Here is a 20,475-nt window from a genome sequence, read left to right on the forward strand (position 1 = left end):
CCTTTAGAAAAAATAACTGTGCATAGGAGTAATTTACTGATCACTTACAGAATCACTGACTCAATAGAATGGTTTGGGTTGGAAGGGACCTTAAAGATCATCTAGCTCCAAACCCCCTGCCATGGGCAGGGACACCTTCCACTAGACCAGGTTGCTCAAAGCCCCGTCCAACCTGGCCTTGAACACTGCCAGGGAGGGGGCAGCCACAACCTCTCTGGGCAACCTGTGCCAGTGTCTCACCACCCTCACAGTGAAGAACTTCTTCCTTACATTGAATCTAAATCTCCCTTCTTTCAGTTTAAAACCATTACACCCCATCTTATCACTACACCCCCGACCAAGAGTCCCTCCCCCCTTTCCTGTAGCCCCTTTAAGTACTAGGAGGCTACTCTCAGGCCTCCCCGGAGCCTTCTCTCTCCAGCTGAACACACCCAACTCTCTCATAACAGAGGTGCTCCAGCCCCTGATCATCTTCGTGGCCTCCTCTGGACCTGCTTGAGCAGATCCATGTCCTTCTTATGTTGGGGGCCCCAGAGCTGGATGCAGTACTCGGGGAGAGGGGAGAATCAGAGAATCACCTACCTCGACCTTCTCTTCATTCAGTCAAGGATGTGATTGGCTTTCTGGGCTGCTAGTGCACATTGCTGGCTCATACTCGTTCTTTCATCTACCAACACCCCTCTTCTACCTACCAACATCCTTCTCCTTAGGGCTGCTCTCAATCCACTGTACAGGCCCAGCCTGTATTTGAGCTTGGGATTGCCCCGACCCATGTGCAGGACCTTGCACTTGGCCTTGTTGAACTCCATGAGGTTTGCACGGACCCACCTCTCCAGCCTGTCCAGGTCCCTCTGGATGGCCCATCCCTTCCCTCCAGCATGTCGACCGTACCACACAGCTCGGTGTCATTGGCAAACTCACTGGGGGTGCCTCGATCCCACTGTCCATGTCTCCAACAAAGGTGTTAAACAGCGCCGGTCCCAACACCGACCCCTGAGGAACGCCACTTGTCACCGCTCTCCACTTGGACATTGAGCTGTTGACCACAACTCTTTGAGTGTGACCATCCACCAATTCCTTATCCACTGAGTGGTCCTTCCATCAAATCCATGTCTCTGCAATTTAGAGAGTCCAGGTAGATGATGGCAGTTGCTCTTCCCTTATCCACCAGTGCTGTAGCCCCATCTTAGGCCACCAAATTCATCAGGCATGATTTGCCCTTAGTGAAGCCATGTTGACTATCACCAATCACCTCCTTATTTTCCACGTGCCCTAGCAGTTTCCAGGAGGATCTGCCAGGCACAAGAGGTGAGACTGACTTAGTTCCCCAGGGGGTCTTCATTTTTTTCCCTTTTTAAAAATGGGGGTTATGTTTCCCCTTTTCCAGACACAGGGGCTTCAGACTGCCACTACTTCTCAAATATCATGGATAGTGGCTTAGCCACTTCATTCACCAGTTCCCTTGGGATCAGTGGATGGTATCTCATCAGGTCCCAGGGACTTGTGCACCTTCAGGTTCATCAGATGTTCTAGAACCTGATCTTCTCCTACAGTGACTGGTTCTTCATTCTCCCAGTCCCTGCCTTTGCCTTCTGCAGCACACCTAGTGGTGGATGCACGAGAGAAATAGGGAGTATATATGTTTTTTTCATCACTTTCCATAATGAACTTGATTGATTCAACATTCACCAAATTCTGGTACAATTTTATTACAAAGATATCAACTCATGTCACTTTGAGTGAGGTAACATATTTAACAAGCAAGCTAGAAATTTTAGATCAGCCTAAGCATGTGGCAGTCAGGCAATACTCTTTCATGATCTCTTGTAAGGAAAGCAACAGGCAAAATTTGACAGAGAACAAGCAGAGTTAGCTTCATAGCTTCAACTGCCATTCCTGCTTTCATCAGACTACAATTGTGCTTTGCAGGAAGAAAGGATCCGAGATAAAAAGTTGAAACATGGAACATGAGTTGGCTTCCTTCTGTTGCCAAATGTTATGTAGCCCATCTGCATAACTTCTATGCCTTTAGACTTACTTCCAGGGGAAGCTACAGCACACTGCTTGTTGAAAGCCTTTTTCATACCCTCTTCAATGAGCTGACATCCTTTCCAATCACAACTGCCCGGACAGGTCTTTCTGCTGTTCTTCAACCTCAAAATGACTACTCTGCTTTCACAACATGCCAGGCATCCGAGGCTCTCAGAGAACAGATGACGCTATAGTAGGAGACACTTCTAAGAATTTAACAAGTCTAAAGTACTGAATACTGAAGGTTGAAATCCTTTAAACATTTTTCTATCTATTTTTTTCACCTTATTTCAGCACCAGGCTATTTTAGCCATCATGCCAATTATTGCATAGTCACCATTGTGACACACATGCCTCATTATTTGGGGGAGAACTCTTAGCATCTTATTTATTTTTACAAAAAAGCAGAAACATATCATAACATGCTAAGAATAGAACAGCAAGACCTCCTCTTCTTTGGTCACTTAAATATACACTATTGGATTTTACTATGAGAGACTTATCTCAGAGGCTTGTGGATCAAATCCAGAGTACAGAAGCATAACACAATATGTAAAATGCCAAACTACTTCAATGTGGAGACAGAATATATTTATAAATTACATATTGAATATGACAATATATCATAATTTTTTAAAAAGACTTCTAGAAAATCATCACTAAGAAGTGTTACGTTTCATCTGGTTCTAGAAACCAGGATATTGCTTTCTTGGACTTGAGAGTTTGATGTGTCATCTCCAAAAAAAGATATGTTCCACTGTCACCAACAGACTTGAGATATTTTGCACATTTGGGTGGAAAAAAAATGTACTTTACCTAAACTGAGTAGGCCTTGCATTATTTGACTTGCAAAAAGCAGCTGCACATCAAATTTGCAATCAATCGTCTGCCACACAGGGGAGGGGCTGGAGCAGACTTGTAGCTGCTCTCAAAGGCTCACTACAACATTACAAAGAGTCCATGTGAAACTAATACCATTAAAACTAAAAAGAAAAGCCAGTGTGCTCAAACGGTATTTAGTAGGTCTCCAAAACTCTGCCAGTTTGTGCTGCTTTTTAAAAGTTCCTGTTTCTCTTTACAAGACTATCAGCTTGATGTTAGGTTCCTATGATCCACGGCACTGTCAGTAACCTATTCATTTCATGATATGCACTTTAATCAGTCAGGATACTGTCTAGTGTAGACCCTAAATATTAAGCTTATACTGTACATAAATACAAATAAGTGTAAATGTTTTATACAAACAAACATAACTTACTTGCAGGCTCCAGAAAACACTCTCTCTAAAAACCTGTATATCCACACACTGTATAAACTACGTATATACACACACGTGACATAATAGTGTATTTCTAGTCTTTTTAAAATGTACAACTGAAAAATATATACATACAAATACACACATAGCTACATGAATAACCTGCATAGCCTCCAGCAAACTTCCTTTTAAAAACTATTTGAAACTAGTCTTTCAAACCCAGGATTTACTGACAATTATATGCAGTTTAATGACAGAAGTCAATTTGAGAATATAGACTCTGAAAACACTTTTTACTAAATAAGATTTTAATGAAAAATCTTTAACAGAAGATCTGTGTGTTAACTTCTACGTTCTATTAATAAGGCTGAATTGTGTTCCATTTCAGTTCAAGTCTTATCAGACGCTATGATGGATTGAACATCTATACCAAAGGATCATTATGTCATGAAAGTCACTGATGACAACGCATCAACCCACGCAACTGTGTCTCAAAAAACCTGTTCATAGTCACCAGCAATTTGCAAGTCCCAATGATCCTTAGTAAGACCTGGTACTGCAAAATGAAAGAAGCAGCTATTTAGACTCTGTCTGTAAGACTGATAAGCTGCTTGCTGGATATAGCAGCACCTTCATTGTGCTTTTTAAAGGGTATTAGTTCTTAGGAGACACTGGCAGCCCATCCCTCCCTGTAATGCTGCACTTGACCTGTAATATTGCCAGTGGCAAATCTATCAGATGTTGGCAAAAGGGTCACTGAATACAAACACTGATTTTGTATACATCCTTACCGTGATAGCTGTACATTAATTACTTTGTTGTATAATGAGGTCTAACAAAAGTTTTCAGGATCTCCTTTTTTAATTTTTTCAAAGTCTTGCATAAGGAATCTGATTCAAGGCTCATTCAGTTTCAGTAAACTTACAAGGTTTTGGATCGGCTCCGAGGTGACTACTTATTCCCAATTATACATTACTGTTTAGAACAATCTATATTCTTTGAGAATTAATTGTGATGGAAAACTAAAATGCTGCAACTGCATCATGAATATAAACAGCACTGATGACACAAATGCGAGATTGCAGCTTTACTACTCAACAAAGAAGAATCTGAAGCTGGAAAAATTATCTTACTTAACCACTGATATAACAAGAACAAATCAAAGACTCAGCTGAACAACAGCACCATTCTTAATTTGTTTGTATCAGTTTCAAAACATTTGTTGCATTATAAAAGCTCTTCAGCTCTTCTTTGAAAGTCTTAAATAAAACTAATGATTGGAATTGTACATTTAATTCCTACGTAAAAGTGTGATTGAAAAATTTCAAGTCATACACTGCTGAATAGGAAGTTCAGTTTATAAATTTTTTTAACTTAAACTAGAACTATGGAAATGCAGTATCCCTCTCAATATGATTTTATGTTGTGCTTTTACAACAGGAGTCAAGGGACCTGATACATCCTAACTTAACTCAAGCACTTCTAAGGCTGAAGCATAGGTTCTTCCCACTTCCAAGCAAGTAGCCTATTCTCTTTAAAGTTCTGGTGAACCAGGTATCTGCAATGAAGTAGTAAATCCACTCAAAAGCACACCTTTTTTTTTTTTTCTTCTAGCTGATTTGAGACAAGATGCAGGAAAGCACATAATTACAGGAAAAGTGAATGAGAAAGTGTACGCAGATTCAAACAAACTCTTTGACTTTTTCCCAGCCTATACATTTTGCTTTAAAGATCATTCCTAATCAGCTGTGCTTCCTGCCTTTTTCATTTGGGTTTGCAAGGATCACTTTATTTTTTTCTCTGCTTGGTCAAGATGTCTATTACCAGATCTTACATATCGTTTACATTTAGCCCCTTGGAGCTACACAGCGCACTCCATGTTACAGAATATTCAGAAGAAGTCAGGAAGCCCAAAGAGTAAAGAATTTGAACAGCAAAAATCTTAGGCAATACAAAGACCTCAAGAGTGTGCTTGAGTCTGTGATGCCTTCAAAGGCACAGAAGTAGAAAGAAGGAACAATATTGCAGAAATCAGAAGTGCTGGGTAGGCTGCCAAGGAGCCAGGAAATGCAGTAAACAGTGAACGGCACTGAAAGGAAGAGGGATTGGGGGAAAAAAAGAGGAGGAGAAACAACAGAGCATGAGGCAGTGAAAAAAGCAAGTTGACCTGGAATGAGGATGGTAGCAAACTAATTATTTTTAAGTATCTTTTTTGGATGAGCACAGTATTTCTGGCAGAATAAACCACACTACCATGTACATTTGGAAGCAGTCTGAGATGGTTACTGAGAAAACTGATGTACACATGACTAATTGTAAAATAAAAAACCAACTTAAACACAGACAGTAGTTTTTATTGACAGTAATGCAATCTCTGTTAGGAAAGCAATTTAACCACAAAATCTTAAAATAATTTTTACCCTAAATGACAGAAGTTTCCTGATATGATGCAAGTGAACCAGTTCCCAGTTATCCCATGATATAGTTTGACAAACATAACGCTCAACTTCACACAGCCACGTGCAACATCTACAATAAAACAGAACTTAGGGGTCAAAGTATAAACATGTATATTGCAGCCTTTCAGACTGGCTTGACAACAAACCATTTTCTAGTGTGGGTAGGGGGAGAAAAACCAAAACAAACCAGTAAAACCATACCCAAGTAATTTCTGAAGAAGTGTAGTAAGTGTCCTCTAACTACAAACTTATTTCAAAACCTTGGGTTGCTCTCTATAAATGTCAGTATTCTCTTAAGCACCGACAGTCTGATTTTTACAAAAGGAAGGAAATATATCCTCATCATCCAACTTGCCTTCCAAAGCAGCAACACAGGGAATGAATGCTTTGACCTGAGATGAAGCAGAGTTCTAATACGTGTTGTTATTTACTTGTGACCTTAAACAAGTTACTTATTTTCCATACTTTAATTTCCTCAGCCATAAAAAGAGAATGACAAATGAATTCTTTGGCATAAGGGAATTGCTACTCAGGCATTACCCAGTTTGGAGAAAACTTTAATTAGAACACATAGTAAGGCATAATAGTACTTGCTAATGTCCTGTGTTTGACCCTGTATACAAATGGCATTCAAATCCTCATTTCTTTTCCTCCTTTCTGTGTATGTTAAAGTCTCTCAGCCTCCTTGCTTCTCTATGAAAAAAATATCTAGCTTGGACTTTGCTGTCTCACAAACTACTACAAATTCCCCTTTTCCACTCCATTTCCTTTGTTGTCAAGCCATCTTAAAAGACAGTGTTTTAAATCATCATCCTGTCCCTGAAACCTTCTCATGAGCAGCAGAAATCCCTTCTCCAGATTCCAACATGTTTATACCTCAAACACCAACTCCTCACACCCCTGTGATCAAGACTCCACAACTGTGCAATCTGAGTTTATACTGATTCTTACTTTCCTAGCCATCCTTTTGTAGCCTTTCACTCCCTTTCTCCTCACATGATTCTCAGCTTCTGTCTTTTTTGTCATTATATTAACCTATAGGCACCCATCTACATGTATCAAATGTCAAGCCTCTCTTTCAAATCCCATCCCAAATTTCCCACTATCTGACCTGTCTCCTGCAACTTCAGACTATCTAAATGTATCTGTATCAGCTACCCTATTTGATTCAGTACCTCTTCTTAAGGACAAGAAATGTATGAAAGAAAAACTAAATTTCGCCTTCTGCTTTCAGCAAGCTCTCCTCAACACTAAACCTTTTCTCAGTTTTCAGTTGTCTTTCACAGTGGGGAACAGTCTTTTGTAAATTAACATCCATTATCAAAATCTGTACTTTAATTAACAGGAAAACACAATTTAGTATGGCCAGAAATGCATATTCATAAATACATGAACATTTTAGATACTGTTTTAAATATGCAGCTTCTAATTTTAAAACTTTTCCTGAAAACTACTTTATATTTAATAAAGCAACATTCCCAAATAAGGTATTATACAAACAATACTGAAATACAGATACTTCTCTACTATAACTCTAAAGATCTGTGAAAAATAGCCATTTTTCACTACAGATGAGCAGTGGAAGCAAAAAGTGAATACTTTTTACACAGAAGTGAACAGTGCTCGACACCTTGTAAATCTGATCTCTTAGCCTATGTTACAGTAATAGAACAATACGATAATGAATCAAGGCTTGGATTTTCTGTTGTGGAAATTTATTACCCAACAGAACAGTGATACTTTGCAAAACTAAACATTTTAGGCCTGCATCACCCTTTGGCCTAGTGCAAATTCTTATTATGGCAATGTACTGGTAGCTATTGAAACATTTTCCAGATATGTTACTGAGCTCACTGAGAATGAATTATGTTGGTATAATAAAAAGCAAAGGATGGAAGCTTTACTATAATCCATTAAATACAAACACTCTTGTGAAAATCAACAACAGATTACCTGTGTTACTCAGCAGTTATTTAAAAGGTTTTCTGAAGCTACAATTTGAGATACACACTCTGACTTTCAGTCTCAAGATCTCAAAAGTTCATTTACTACACCCCACTGATAACAGAAAATATCAAGTGTTTCTAAGACAAGGTATTCGTGTCACACAGGAATTCTCCAGACTTCTGATGCATCAGAAGTAAATGATGTTGATTTCAGTAAGCAAAGTATAAAACTATACAGGTGGTGCAGTTGTCAATGTTAGTGTTCACCTGAAGAGCAGACTGCTATTATCTAGTAAAAAAAGTTAAAGAGCATTTATATTACTTATTCCCTATGTGTTATTTAGTCCTTGTAAATGGAATTCAGCTATTTCATGCATTAAACTTCTGACAGTGGTGTGAGATAGGAGAACAGTAATATTGAAACAACTTTTCAACATGATTAAAAAGAAATACACAGAAATAAAGCATTATCTCACATTAAAATTCTTGCTATATAAAAAGATAAAAGGAAATTGAAAGAAAAAACCTTGGGTTAAATATTTCTATAAATTAAAAAAAGTATCATACTTAGATTATTGTATTTGAACCTTATAAATTAACTTTTTAAAATTAAAAAACAAAAACCCACAAACCAGTATCCATTTCTATTCATCTCCAATTACCAATGAAGACAGAGAAATTGTCACTTCTTTGCATTTGTTCAAGTTAGTTACTTTTAGGTTCTCATTCACCACCACAATATTGAATAGTCTTAGATGCACAGCAAAAACACTGGCCTTTTCCAACAGATGTTAAAGAGAAGGTTGAAATTAGCACTAGGTTTTGGTAAAAACTTACTGTTTCAAAATAGAATGTCACAACAAATTAGAAGTTCAAGTTTTTATGCTATCCCATTGACCATCCACTGTAAAGAAGGTCTTCTATATGAAAGTATAAACACATTAAAAAAAGAGAGACATGAGATCAGAACTATAATATTGCCAACTCTGAATCTAGCTTATAATTCACGAATCATCTAAACAGATTAGTTTTAACTATCCTGTGAAAAAACTAATGAATGGAGAAAAAGGGTGTTTGGAACGCAGATTATTTCCTAGTAGGAACAACTTTTTTTTTTTTTTCCCATTTCCCTATTCACTTTAGAATTTTATTCTATCTAAAATGCAGCTAAACAAAAGAAGGTAATGATGATAAGCCAGTACTGATGCAGCAGAAAACAACCTTAAATATCATTCTTGACTACTGGTCTGACAACAGCCTATTCCTGTGTGGGGAAAGGGGCAGAAGGGTATGACCAAAAACCTGTGAGTCTGCAGAGATGCCCACCAAGAAACTACATACAGGGCTTCAGGAGAGGACAGTCATCTCTCATGTTTGCCTGAACCATGAAAATCAGCAGTTCTAGCTTGCTGTGTTAATACAGCACACAACTCTTTAGTCTTCTCTATATCATTTAAAAGAGAAAATACACAAGAAAAAATCTCCTAGCACTTACAAATTTTTAAAGTTTTAACAATGAAAATGGTTTTGGTTTTTTTTTCAGAATAAAAGTATTTTTCCTAAGATATAACAAGCTGAATACTTGGTCGATGGGTTCTCACAAGAAAGATGCTATGAAATGGACTACAGAAAATGAGATTTATTCACCTGATAACAGAAGGCAAGTTAGTATGGCTCTTATTTTCAAGTAGCTGGCTTTGTAAGAAAGTCATCAAAAGAAAAGATAAAATCTTTCATCATATACAGAGACTTTAAAATGTTTAACAGTGCTATGTATTAAAAGAACATGAAAAGTAAATAAACCATTAAACCAGTTATGAATTCAAAATAGTGAAAAGCTGTCACAAACCCAAGAGCTGCTATAATTAGTGTATGACAAGTCTAAAAAGGCATCTGTAGAGAAACAAGAATGCTGGTGCAATTCAGTTCAGCTGACAACTCCTTAACACCTGAATCATACTCAGCAGTCTACAGTACCATACGCACAAGAGTGGATACAGACACTTACCTCACAAGCCTTTAAAGTTAATACTTGGATCTGTACTTGTCTGTCTTCTTCTCCAGCAAAGATCTATGAAAGTAAATTCCTGTGGAAGGGTCCCCTGACTGCCCTCCTCTGTGCTTGGCTCCTCCTCTGCTGTCATATTTATTACATTTTTTTACGTCCATAGAAGCTTTAAGGCCTGGTTTCATCCTTTATCAGGTGAAGGAGTATTTGGCATTTGGCTCTCTGCTAGCTTACTCTGATAGCCAACAACATCACCAAAATTAATTCTACCTCTACAGAAATATGGATGTGAAAAGGTTCTATTGCTGTCTAGAGAGCAGCAAGGATTTGGGGTAGACATGAGGCCTTTGTGCTGAAAGAAGCATCTGAACAGAAAATGTAGGTGTATGGGCCAGCTGGCTCCCTGGACTATCATCACAAAAAATGGGTATCTCTCCAAGAAAATGAGAAAACCTTTGACAACATTAAGAATCACTAGTTGTTTTACAGCTCCCAAACCACCAGGAAGGGTGCGAACTTCTGGAATAACATATAGTTGGAATATATTTTTTAACTAATTTTCTAAAACAATTTTGGGTTAGCATTTGTTTTGAAACTCTTCTGAAGTGTCAGTTCTCAGTGCATAAGGCCTCCTAACCCGATCTGCACAATGCCTTGGCTAAATAAAGAAGTTTGAAAGTTCCTCACATGGCCAATTCAATACAGAGATTTGGCCTTCCAGCTGAAGGCTGAGCAACACTGTTTCCAAGAAGCATTTCAAAATATCATGTAATAATATAATTTTCCCAGAGGTAACTCTCTCCATGACTCTAATTCAGTAGGTAAGCATATGAACAACACCCAGCCAAAGACACACAACACAAAAGCAGACTTCAACACAGACATTTTCATCTTTGTTTCATCACTTATTGGAAATGACCAGTAACTCAAGTCACTAAGGGAATCAACCATTAACTAAAATGCAATAGCTAAACACATTATCATAGCTAACACAACACTGTATCTGTTCATAATCATCAAAATACTTGCATTTTCTAAAACATCTCCATTATACTTCTAAGTATTACCTTTTCATGAATTTCTTGTGTAGACTGAGCATCACAAAATGCCACTGTGGCTACATCCTTCAGAATAGGCATTTCTACTGTACAATCCCTGCCATCCAGCAACGCTACCAAAGGGCGCGGGTGCATGGGCCCATTCATGATCGGAGGTCGAATGCCTACAAAGAAACAGAGAAGACTTGTTATTCAAGCCATGCAAATGTAATAAGAAAAATAGGTTATAGCTAGTCTGTTTATGCTGATGGCAGAAAAAGATTTCAAGGACTGAAGCTAGTAAAGCAGGAACAAGTTTACAGTCAGCAATCAACCAAACGCGAAAGAAAAAAATGCCATGGAGGTTCAGGAGGTTGAACCATGGAAGATGGATAAAACCACTAAGGGAACAGTATATTTGTTTTTTAAAGATACATCCTTACTGCACTATTAAGAAGCGTCTCTGCGATCTTATCCAAGGTTTATGTTTTGATTGGCTTCCACACCTTTGTCAGCTCTAGACAGAGTGAGAATTATCTTGTCCAGGCTTGTAAGAGAATGGCTTATGGAATATCATAAGCAACTCGGTCAGGATTTGACTGTTCAATTTACATATGTGATGATGATTTGCTGAGACTAAAATTTAACTGGAAAAAAGCCTACAACGGCAAAATTTTTAATTTACTGAAGATCCAGTGTCCAAGTGCACAGGCTAATTGCTGATCTATGTAGGTCTGCTTAGATTTAAAAGTTTTACAAAATAATTCCTTATAGCTTAGTCAAACAAACTCATCATACTTAAATCCACTGCTGAAAACTCTTACAAAATATGAACAGAACGTCCCTCCCTAAATCAACATCACGCTTGGAACACTGCAGAATGACAACAAATTAAACGTTAAGTATCTGGGGGAAGAAAGATCGGTTGAAAGTACAGACTTCATTTATATCCTCTTTACGGAGTCTTAAAATGAAAAGTAATCCTTATAACCAGATATTTAGAGAGCATCCTTTTAACAGTATAGATGCTATAAATATACAAAAGTACTCAAGGGAATAATATTAAACCATTACATTTACACAAAAGTAGTTAAGCATGGGTGGAAGAAAGGGGACTTCCTGAAGAGATAAGGAAAAGCAAAACCAAGAATAAAGTACATAATTTTTTTTCCTCTTTTAAAGTAGTTTTAAACACTGCAAAGTGAGACAGGCTAGATATTTCTTGTATGCAAATTTCAACAACATATTTTTGTTGCAGTGTGAATTTAAAAACATTGCTTATTGCCTGATAATACAAGTTAGACCAACATTAATGCAAAAGACTTGAGGTTCCCCAGCTACCTTCTACAAGCAATCCCTGCATCTTAAGTCCCAGCCTGTGTCAAAAAGCAAGTCCTGAAAGACTGTCATCTGCATTTTAAGTGGATGGAACATTAATAGAATCCCAACAGTACAAGATACCTGGTGAACAAAAGCAGCTGCTGGGAAAAGAGATTTTCACAAGTCAACAGAAGCAGCATATTGCTTCCCCACTGGGACCAAGCTCAGGTCTGGGGCTGAAGGAGTACATCCAAAGACACTGTTACCCTCATAGCCTCAACTGTCCAGCCTGCACCCATAAATTTCACGTCCACTCCTAACCAAGTCAGGATTATAGGTGAGCCCTACTATAATCTGGCACTTAAATTCTTTACCTATTCGAACATGTTTTACACTTGAAGAAGACAGAACAAGAGTCACTACAGTTGGTTCTTTTCTGTTCTAGTCCCAGTGTGTCCCAACAACTGACGATGCCAATGGACTGACTCTGCAGTACTCTCACCATAGCAGAGGCATTCAGATGTGAGAAGTATTCACCAACAGTTTTCCATGGGTACAACACCCACGAAAACTATTCTCTGTTGTAAACCCACCAATTCCTAACCTCTACTGTGATCGGCATGCTCAGAAATACTTCTGGTACATAGATTCTTTCAGTAATATCCAGCCACCTAAATTAAATGAAAGCCTTTTTAATATAATTTTTAAAAATCATGCCTCTTGCTAACTTACTATTGTTACCTATTTGAACCAGAAATGGCCACATAACCTTCACACATTCATTTTTAGAAAATAAACCACACATTAATAATGTGGTACAGGACACAAACACTACATGAATGCACGATGTAAAGCTACATAGTTATCCAGAGAATAGCTACTATCCTTTAATGGGAACTTAATTATAAAACCCCACACCCTAAAATAAAGCATGTTATAGACCTGTTCATGTTTCTGTTAAAATAGCGTATGTAATAGCATTAATAAAATGCAATTATGTCTCGAAACAAATGTAAAAATGACATTGCAAGTCCTATTCATATTGCATAGAATAACTGTGCTCATTTTACAACTGAAATGTTACAGTCATCATCTTAATTGTCAGTCCAGCAAAGACAGGATTTCAATGACAAGTTTGAGTCCTAGCTAAAATAAAATTAAAGAAAACAGACGTTTGACACTGAAGTTTTTGAAGATGAATGAGGAAAGATATGGTACAGATGATTCCCTTAGACCTACAACTAAAGCGTCTCTGTCAACAGATGAGCACATACAGTCCAAACTTAACAGAAGATGAGATTAAAAACTGTCAATTTTAAGAAACACTTTTCTGACTAGGGTTATCTCAGAAAAGAATGAAACATAGTGTCACAAAACACATTCCTTTAAAATAACAATTTATCTAAAATAAAATGGTCTGGTTTTCCCCTCATGCCAGTATATCTATAGATTCAACCAAGTTACCTGTGTCTAATGCTGGTGCTAAGCGGCATGCCAGACCAAGCCCCAGAGCATAGAAACGAAAGTCAGAAAAACAACTAGAAGGTTAAACCCTCTGCTTAGAGAATCTCAGACTTTGTTAAAAGTCCCCAGAATTCAAATATATCCAGTGACCTTGACCACGAAACCCTACAAACCTTTGCTTGCCAAAATCCTTTCTGAACTTCAGCATAGATTTCCTGTTGCACAATCTTTCTGCCTAAATACCGTATCACTGAATCGCAGACAATAACTCAACACTTAAGTAAACTTACGGTAACTTAATCACAGTGGCAGTCACTATTTAAAGTTTACATTTGGAAAGACACAGTTTCACTATGAATCAGAACCCTTTGAACAAAAAACTACTTCTTCCACCATTTAGATACGTTCTGCCTGTCTCTTATCTAGAGACATGTGTTTGGCTTTGCAGCAGACCCTTGGAGCGGCAGGATAAAGCAACATGTATTTAAGAACAGTATTTTCCATGCCTGCATTAACAGTAAATCATGCAACTTGGTGCCAGAGAGAAATAACAGTAAATCGGTCAAAAACGACATTCAACACCACAAATGTGAAACTAATTTTAAAAAAAGAATTACACTTAGCTGGCTTATTTAAGCATATGGTATAGCATTTCACATAACACAGATAACAAAAATGATACCATCCACCCCCACATCCTAGAACCTTTGTTATGGGAAAACAATCTCAGTTTATCCTAACTTGAGACTTTTCAGGAACCCCTACCAACCTGACATTTCTTAATCTGAGCTTGATTTCCAGGGTCATGAATTCGATTTCTCAATGCTTTACAATCTTCAGCATTCTGAGGCAAAATAGCAGCCTGTCATTCCATCCTCATTTCCATGTCTTTAATTTTTCTTGCAGCCTCCTGTAATCTTGAACCAAAGCTTTTAAACTTCTTATCCACTGCAACCTCTGTAGCCTGGATGGTGTTCAAATTTTTACTAAAAATTAAACACAAACAATACATTAAAACAACATTAAGGGTCTGACTTGTGCTCACAGAAGCCAGGAAACTCAAAGTTAAAGCTTCTCACTGCATCTGTACCCTTCCCCCTTTCGCTGCTGGCCTTTCACCACACCTGCTGTGCTGCCACCGGCCATTAACATACCAGGGGAACCAGCGGACTGTGAAGACACACAGGGCACCTTGCGCAGGACAGCAGGTGTATTGTAAACAGACGTACCTGGAACAGTCGGCACCACTCAGGCAGCAAACGTTTTGCCTAGGTGAGCAGGGAGCTGAGGATAGTGTGTGATCTCCAATACCACCGGTGCTGGAGAGCCAAAAGCTCCAGCAAGTACCGGAGATGGAGTGAGAAGCCTTAACTCTGAACTTGCTGGTTTTGTTGGGTTTAAGTCAGGCCCTTAAGGTTATCTAAATGTATTTAAGGAAAAAAAAAAAGTTTCCCATCACAGCTATAATCCAGCTATTAGTTTGGGGGTTTTTTTTTTCCTCCAATATGGAAATAATCTGGTAGTGAAGCTCTTACCCCAGTAACAGCTACCATGCCAGTGACTGGTACTATTTTGGAAAAATCCAGCAGGTATAAAGTGCACACACAGACAGACAGAGCAGTTAGCCACATTGCAAATAGCTGCTACATACGTAAAACAGAAGAGTGCCTTTTCAGAATTGCAATTTGGACTAGCTGCTCTAAAAAAAAAAAAAAAAGTATCAAAACCCTATTCTATTCCAGCTTTTACAGAAAAAATCTTAGAAATTTAAAAAGCAGTTTTCAGCTGCAGAACCCGACAAGCATTTCAACTGACTGTGGGTCTCACAAACAAGAGGATTAATGAATTTATCATGCAGCTTTGTAACCAAAATAGGAGAGGAAGGGTCATGAATTATTACCTCCATATCTCTGTCAGCATTGGGACTCAGAAATTATCAGACCAACCCTAGCACAAGATGTATTTTTTTTAAACTGGAAAGAAAAAGAGCTACCTAAGTGGACTAGTTCCCTTCCCCCTCCCAAATCCTACCTGCACCTCCTGTTGCTTCCAAAACAAAGATGCACATTTGTGTGCCACACTCCAAGGAGGAAAGTTGAAGCCAATAACCATCAGGCATACTCAGAACTGGAGGGTAAGAAGGCTCTCCCTGACATGCTCTAGGCTGTTAAAACACGTTCTAAACCTTTCATAAAACAACCTTTTATGTTACAAACTGACAGTAACTAAAGTGATCACGTTGCACAAATAACAGAGATCTCAAAGTAGGCTGTCACCATTTGCTGACATTGAAAAATATACCAAAATGCAACAACGTAAGCTATTAAGATTAATGATTATTAATGTCATTTTCACATTTTTCTGGCGCTGATTAATATAACATCATTAGGATCAGGAATGTTTCAAATAAGGCATACATGTTAAAAGTGAGGGACATTGTCAGGTTTGTAGGCCCAAAATTTGACCTACCTTTCATTTTCTTAAATCTGTTTGCAAAGTCCATGTAATTCTTTAAATGTGTTTTTCTTTTTTCAAAACAAATGCTTCAATTCTTTTTTCTGAAAAATACATCAATGCCAAAAAGTACAACACTTATCAGTAACCCTATAATGACAAACCAATATGCACATGAAATGGAGGACAGCAGCCTGGCAAAGGAGTTTCCATTTTCACTTTTCTGGGGATTCTTACAAGTGCAAAGATTAAATAAGCAGGAAAACTCCCTTGACAATGTCCTTTTAAAAGAATTTGGTCTACAAAACTTCCTTTATGCACTGTAAAACATCAAAGTGATTTAAGTTCTTAACAAAACACAAACTACTGAAAAATCTAATCAATATTTACAAAAAGAAAACCCAGAAATGACAGGTTGGACATTCAACTAATTTATAATCTTGCACATGTAACATGAGACTAATCCCCTGTGGCATTTACCTTTACTTTATGTTCTTACCTAGGCCGTAAATTCAGTCAGAGCTGTCACTTATTTACTCTAAGCCGTCCAAAAAATTTACATGTTTTTAAAAAATAAATGCTAATATTAATTCAAGTAAAGAACGAGTTGTCAAAACAAACAAAAAATATCCCACTCATAACATGAACACAGAAGCTGTTATGAATTAGATTTGCCAATATGCACTACTAAAATTCCTAAAAACACCATACTTTAAAAACATATTTTAAGGTTCCTGTCACATCATGCATTTTTAAATTTTGGGCTTTGTTTTGGTAGTCTCATTGTTTCACGTACTGTGACCTCAAGCAACATTCAGATTCAAGGTAGAGCAAAACTCTACAAGCAGTCAAGTAGAAATAAACTTTAAAATACAACGCAGGTACATGGATCAGTAAATTGGATTAAAAAAACCCCACAGCGCTTACCAACTTCAGTATTTTTATATTCAGCATATTTAGATGTTGAATATGAAATGCAAAAATCACAGAATCGTAGAATGGGTTTGGGTTGGAAAGGACCTTAACGATCATCTAGTTCCAATCCCCCTGCCATGGGAGACTGGATTTGCTAAAGCCCCGTCCAACCTGGCCTTGAACACTGCCAGGGAGGGGGCAGCCACAGCCTCCTGGGCAACCTCTGCCAGTGTCTCACCACCCTCACAGTGAAGAACTTCCTTACTTCTGATGTAAATCTCCCTCTTTCAGTTTAAAACCATTACCCCTCGTTCTACCCGTTCACTCCCTGATCAAGAGTCCATCCCCATCTTTCCTGTAGCCCCTTTAAGTACTGGAAGGCCACTATAAGGTCTCCCTGGAGCCTTCTCTTCTCCAGGCTGAACAACCCCAACTCTCTCAGCCTGTCCTCACAGGGGAGGTGCTCCAGCCCCCTGATCATCTTCGTGGCCTCCTCTGGACCCACTTGAGCAGGTCCTTCTGATGTTGGTGCCCCCAGATCTGGACACAGCACTGCAGGGCAGGGGTCTCACGAGAGCGGAGTAGAGGCTAAGAATCCCCTCCCTCGACCTGCTGGTCACAATTCCACCAGAATCAGAGCCAACACCTTTTGCCACTGCCTTCAATACGAGCAGGATGCAATCTCCCATCATTTGGGATGTGAGATTGGGGTCAGGGCAGGGGCAGAGGGCAGTATATTTTTAAATAAAGAACACCAACAAGGGGCATGTACAAAAAGGTGACAGCTACCCTTGAAAGCCTGAATTACTTAACAGATTAAATTTAATTTAATTCTTTTCTTGTTTAATGTTTCTAACTAACTAATGTTCCTTCCTAAGATTTTAGGAACCTGCTGCAACTCTTGCTGAAATTAACAGGAATAATCCCAAACTGATTTTTAAGAAAACAAGACCTGGACTTCACAATATACATACAAGAGAAACCTAAGCATAAGTTTCACTCAAAGCATATGTGCAGTTTCTATGAAATCTGCAGGGCTGAGGTTAACGCTAAGCACACTGAAACTTTACTGGAAGAGCACAGCTGATGAATTCTGTTGCGGCCTATGCTTTTTATTTACTTAAACTCAATAAAAACAAGTCATCTTCCTTCTTTTCTTTTTAATTTGCAAGAGACCAAGAAAAATAAAAGTGGTTTCCTGCGCTGTGTTGACCCAAAGATGTGCAAAGCAGTCACACCCTCTTATATCCTCTTGCTAATTATGAAGATTGAAATACATCCAGCTGCTCTCCAGGACATTCACAGTTCATTCCCTTACACAAAATATATAACCAATACCACTACTATGTAATTACCACCCTGGTCCATAGACTTCCATGGTACTTAGATTTATGCACACATCACATCATTATTTTACCACCTGTGAGAAATGAGCCTGGTTATCCAAGCCATTGGTACACCGTACAACACAAGGGCCTCAACACAGGGTATTTTGAGACAACTATCCTAACTGATTTTCCCTTTTGGTACAATCGAAACAAAATAACCCAATGACTTCTATTTAGAAAAATCCCACATTCCCCTGCCATTACTGGAACCCGAGCGTCATGATTCCTCATTCCTCTTCCATATACACATAGCAAGTAAACTTGCCATTCTCAGATATTACTCTGATAAATGCAAGGATACAGGTTTCTGTTGTGTTTTTAAATAGTGATCCCTAACCAGTCTTTAAACATCTAGTAATTTTGCTGTTATTTGTCTAACGTCTGTCAGTATGCACACAAAATCCTAAATGCTTGTCAGGGTACAAAAGACAAACGTCCCACAAGGCACATTTTGAAAGATCAGAAATACAGTTCTGTAAGGGGAAACAAAATCATCTAGCAACATTTTCTATTACATGTACTTCAAACATCCATGTGAAAACTAGAAGTATTTCACATCTGTCAAAAAACTACTCGAATTACATATTCAGAGCATGCTATGGTGATGTGCCTAATCTTAACTAATACTTTTCAAAATAGGAGTGCAAACATTATGAATCACACCTATTTAATGTCAAATGAACAAGCAGTAATAGCATAATGCCTTACCGTAAAATTTTTTAATTGTCTATAACCATTAAAAAAGCAAACCGAATGACAATATTCAGTAACAACTATATCTAGCACTAAAATGAGAAAGCTAAGTATCAGCAATAAAAACATACACAAAAACAACATTGCAGAAGTGCTGTTTTCAAGCAACAGATGCATGAAAGCAAACTCCAGAGAAAGGCGAAACATTTTAGAGGACTGAACTTTCCCTGCATAGGCAGCATTTCAGTGCCTGTCCACAGTAAATATTTCACTCTTTCAAGTATTTTTAGCTTTATTAGGTAAAGGAAGGAGGATCGGGGTAAAAAAATATACATAAATCAGTGATGGTGAAGCTGCCTTGAGTACACTCCCATTAATCTCAGCTTGAGAAAATTTCTGGCTGCCAACTTTTGTTACTTATCCCATGGTTTTTACAGTGTCTGTGAAATGCCCCTGCCCATGCATGCTGTGTCAAAAGCCACGAACTACTTGGTAACTTACAGAATCACTGCAGTGAAGCTCAAGGCAGTACCTACAAATTAAGAACCAAAGAACTTGAGAAGTATGACACTCCAGCAGTCAGGTTTGCCTGTAACTAACTATGGACATTGATTTCCCAGTTACTGATGGGGCAGTTCCTTCTGAACTACAGAGCTGAATGCATGAATCAAGCCTGCATCAAAGACATTCCCACAACGCACCATATGCTGGGTACGTATCAGGGTATACATCCGCTGTCATCTTCTCCCAGGACAGCAACCATGGAACAGGTTGACAACAGCAAATGGCAGGGGGGAGCACCCACCTTAACACACACCCAAACGCTAGTTTAAAATACAACTGAGCTTATATTTGAGCCCATAAACTTTATAGGTTGGTGGGTGTGACTTTAAAAAAAAAAGCCAGAAAACTCCCGCTGACAGGAACTGGAAAAACAATCTGCTTCAACAATTGTAATAGGAGCAGAATGATTAACTCCCCGAGCCATTCCAGTAACAATATAGATCATGCCAAGACTTACTGAAACACTTTCCACAGAAGAAGCGGTCCTCAGATTCTGAGGACAATATTTAGGATACAGAACACAAGTCTAGAACGGGTTGGTGAAACAGGGCTGTGCTGCCATATGAAGGGAAGTACATCAGGGGCCCTTACCCTCACTCTTTTACTCACATATTCAACGTAAAGAAGAATGCAAGCATTGCTTTTTCTTTTTTAAATCATGTTATCAGAACTGGCATCTTGGCTGTGATTTTGATAAAAGCTGAACAGCCACATAATGTTCATTTAAAATTTAATACCCTCAAGGAACAACTCTTGATTTACCTGTAAAATTTTATGTATTTGACCTATGAAGGAAAAAAAATGAAGAAAACAGTAATTTTTTTTTTCTCTCCTCCAAAAACGTTTCTCCTACAGCAAGCTACTTTACTCCAGCAGGTTTGGGGGGTTTTATTTTGTTTTAAACCACTGCCTGAGCTGTAAGTATGCTTTGGAAAAAA

General features: G+C 38.3%; 1 protein-coding gene across 9 annotated transcripts in view; it reads right to left on the bottom strand.

Moving 5' to 3' along the window:
• Positions 1-20,475, bottom strand: part of CTBP1 (C-terminal binding protein 1) — a 248,007-nt gene that overhangs the window by 30,938 nt on the left and 196,594 nt on the right. For 5 of the 9 annotated variants that reach the window (XM_074821892.1, XM_074821893.1, XM_074821891.1 and 2 more), the window contains one exon: positions 10,770-10,924. In XM_074821892.1, coding sequence (XP_074677993.1) covers positions 10,770-10,924 — 155 coding nt within the window. Of the gene's footprint in view, positions 1-10,769; positions 10,925-14,292; positions 14,510-15,992; positions 16,082-20,475 lie in introns of all 9 variants that reach the window. The other 4 variants (XM_074821899.1, XM_074821898.1, XM_074821897.1 and 1 more) reach the window with 3 other exon arrangements.

Source organism: Strix aluco, chromosome 4 (genome assembly GCF_031877795.1).
Source record: "Strix aluco isolate bStrAlu1 chromosome 4, bStrAlu1.hap1, whole genome shotgun sequence".
Taxonomy (NCBI): Eukaryota; Metazoa; Chordata; class Aves; order Strigiformes; family Strigidae; genus Strix; species Strix aluco.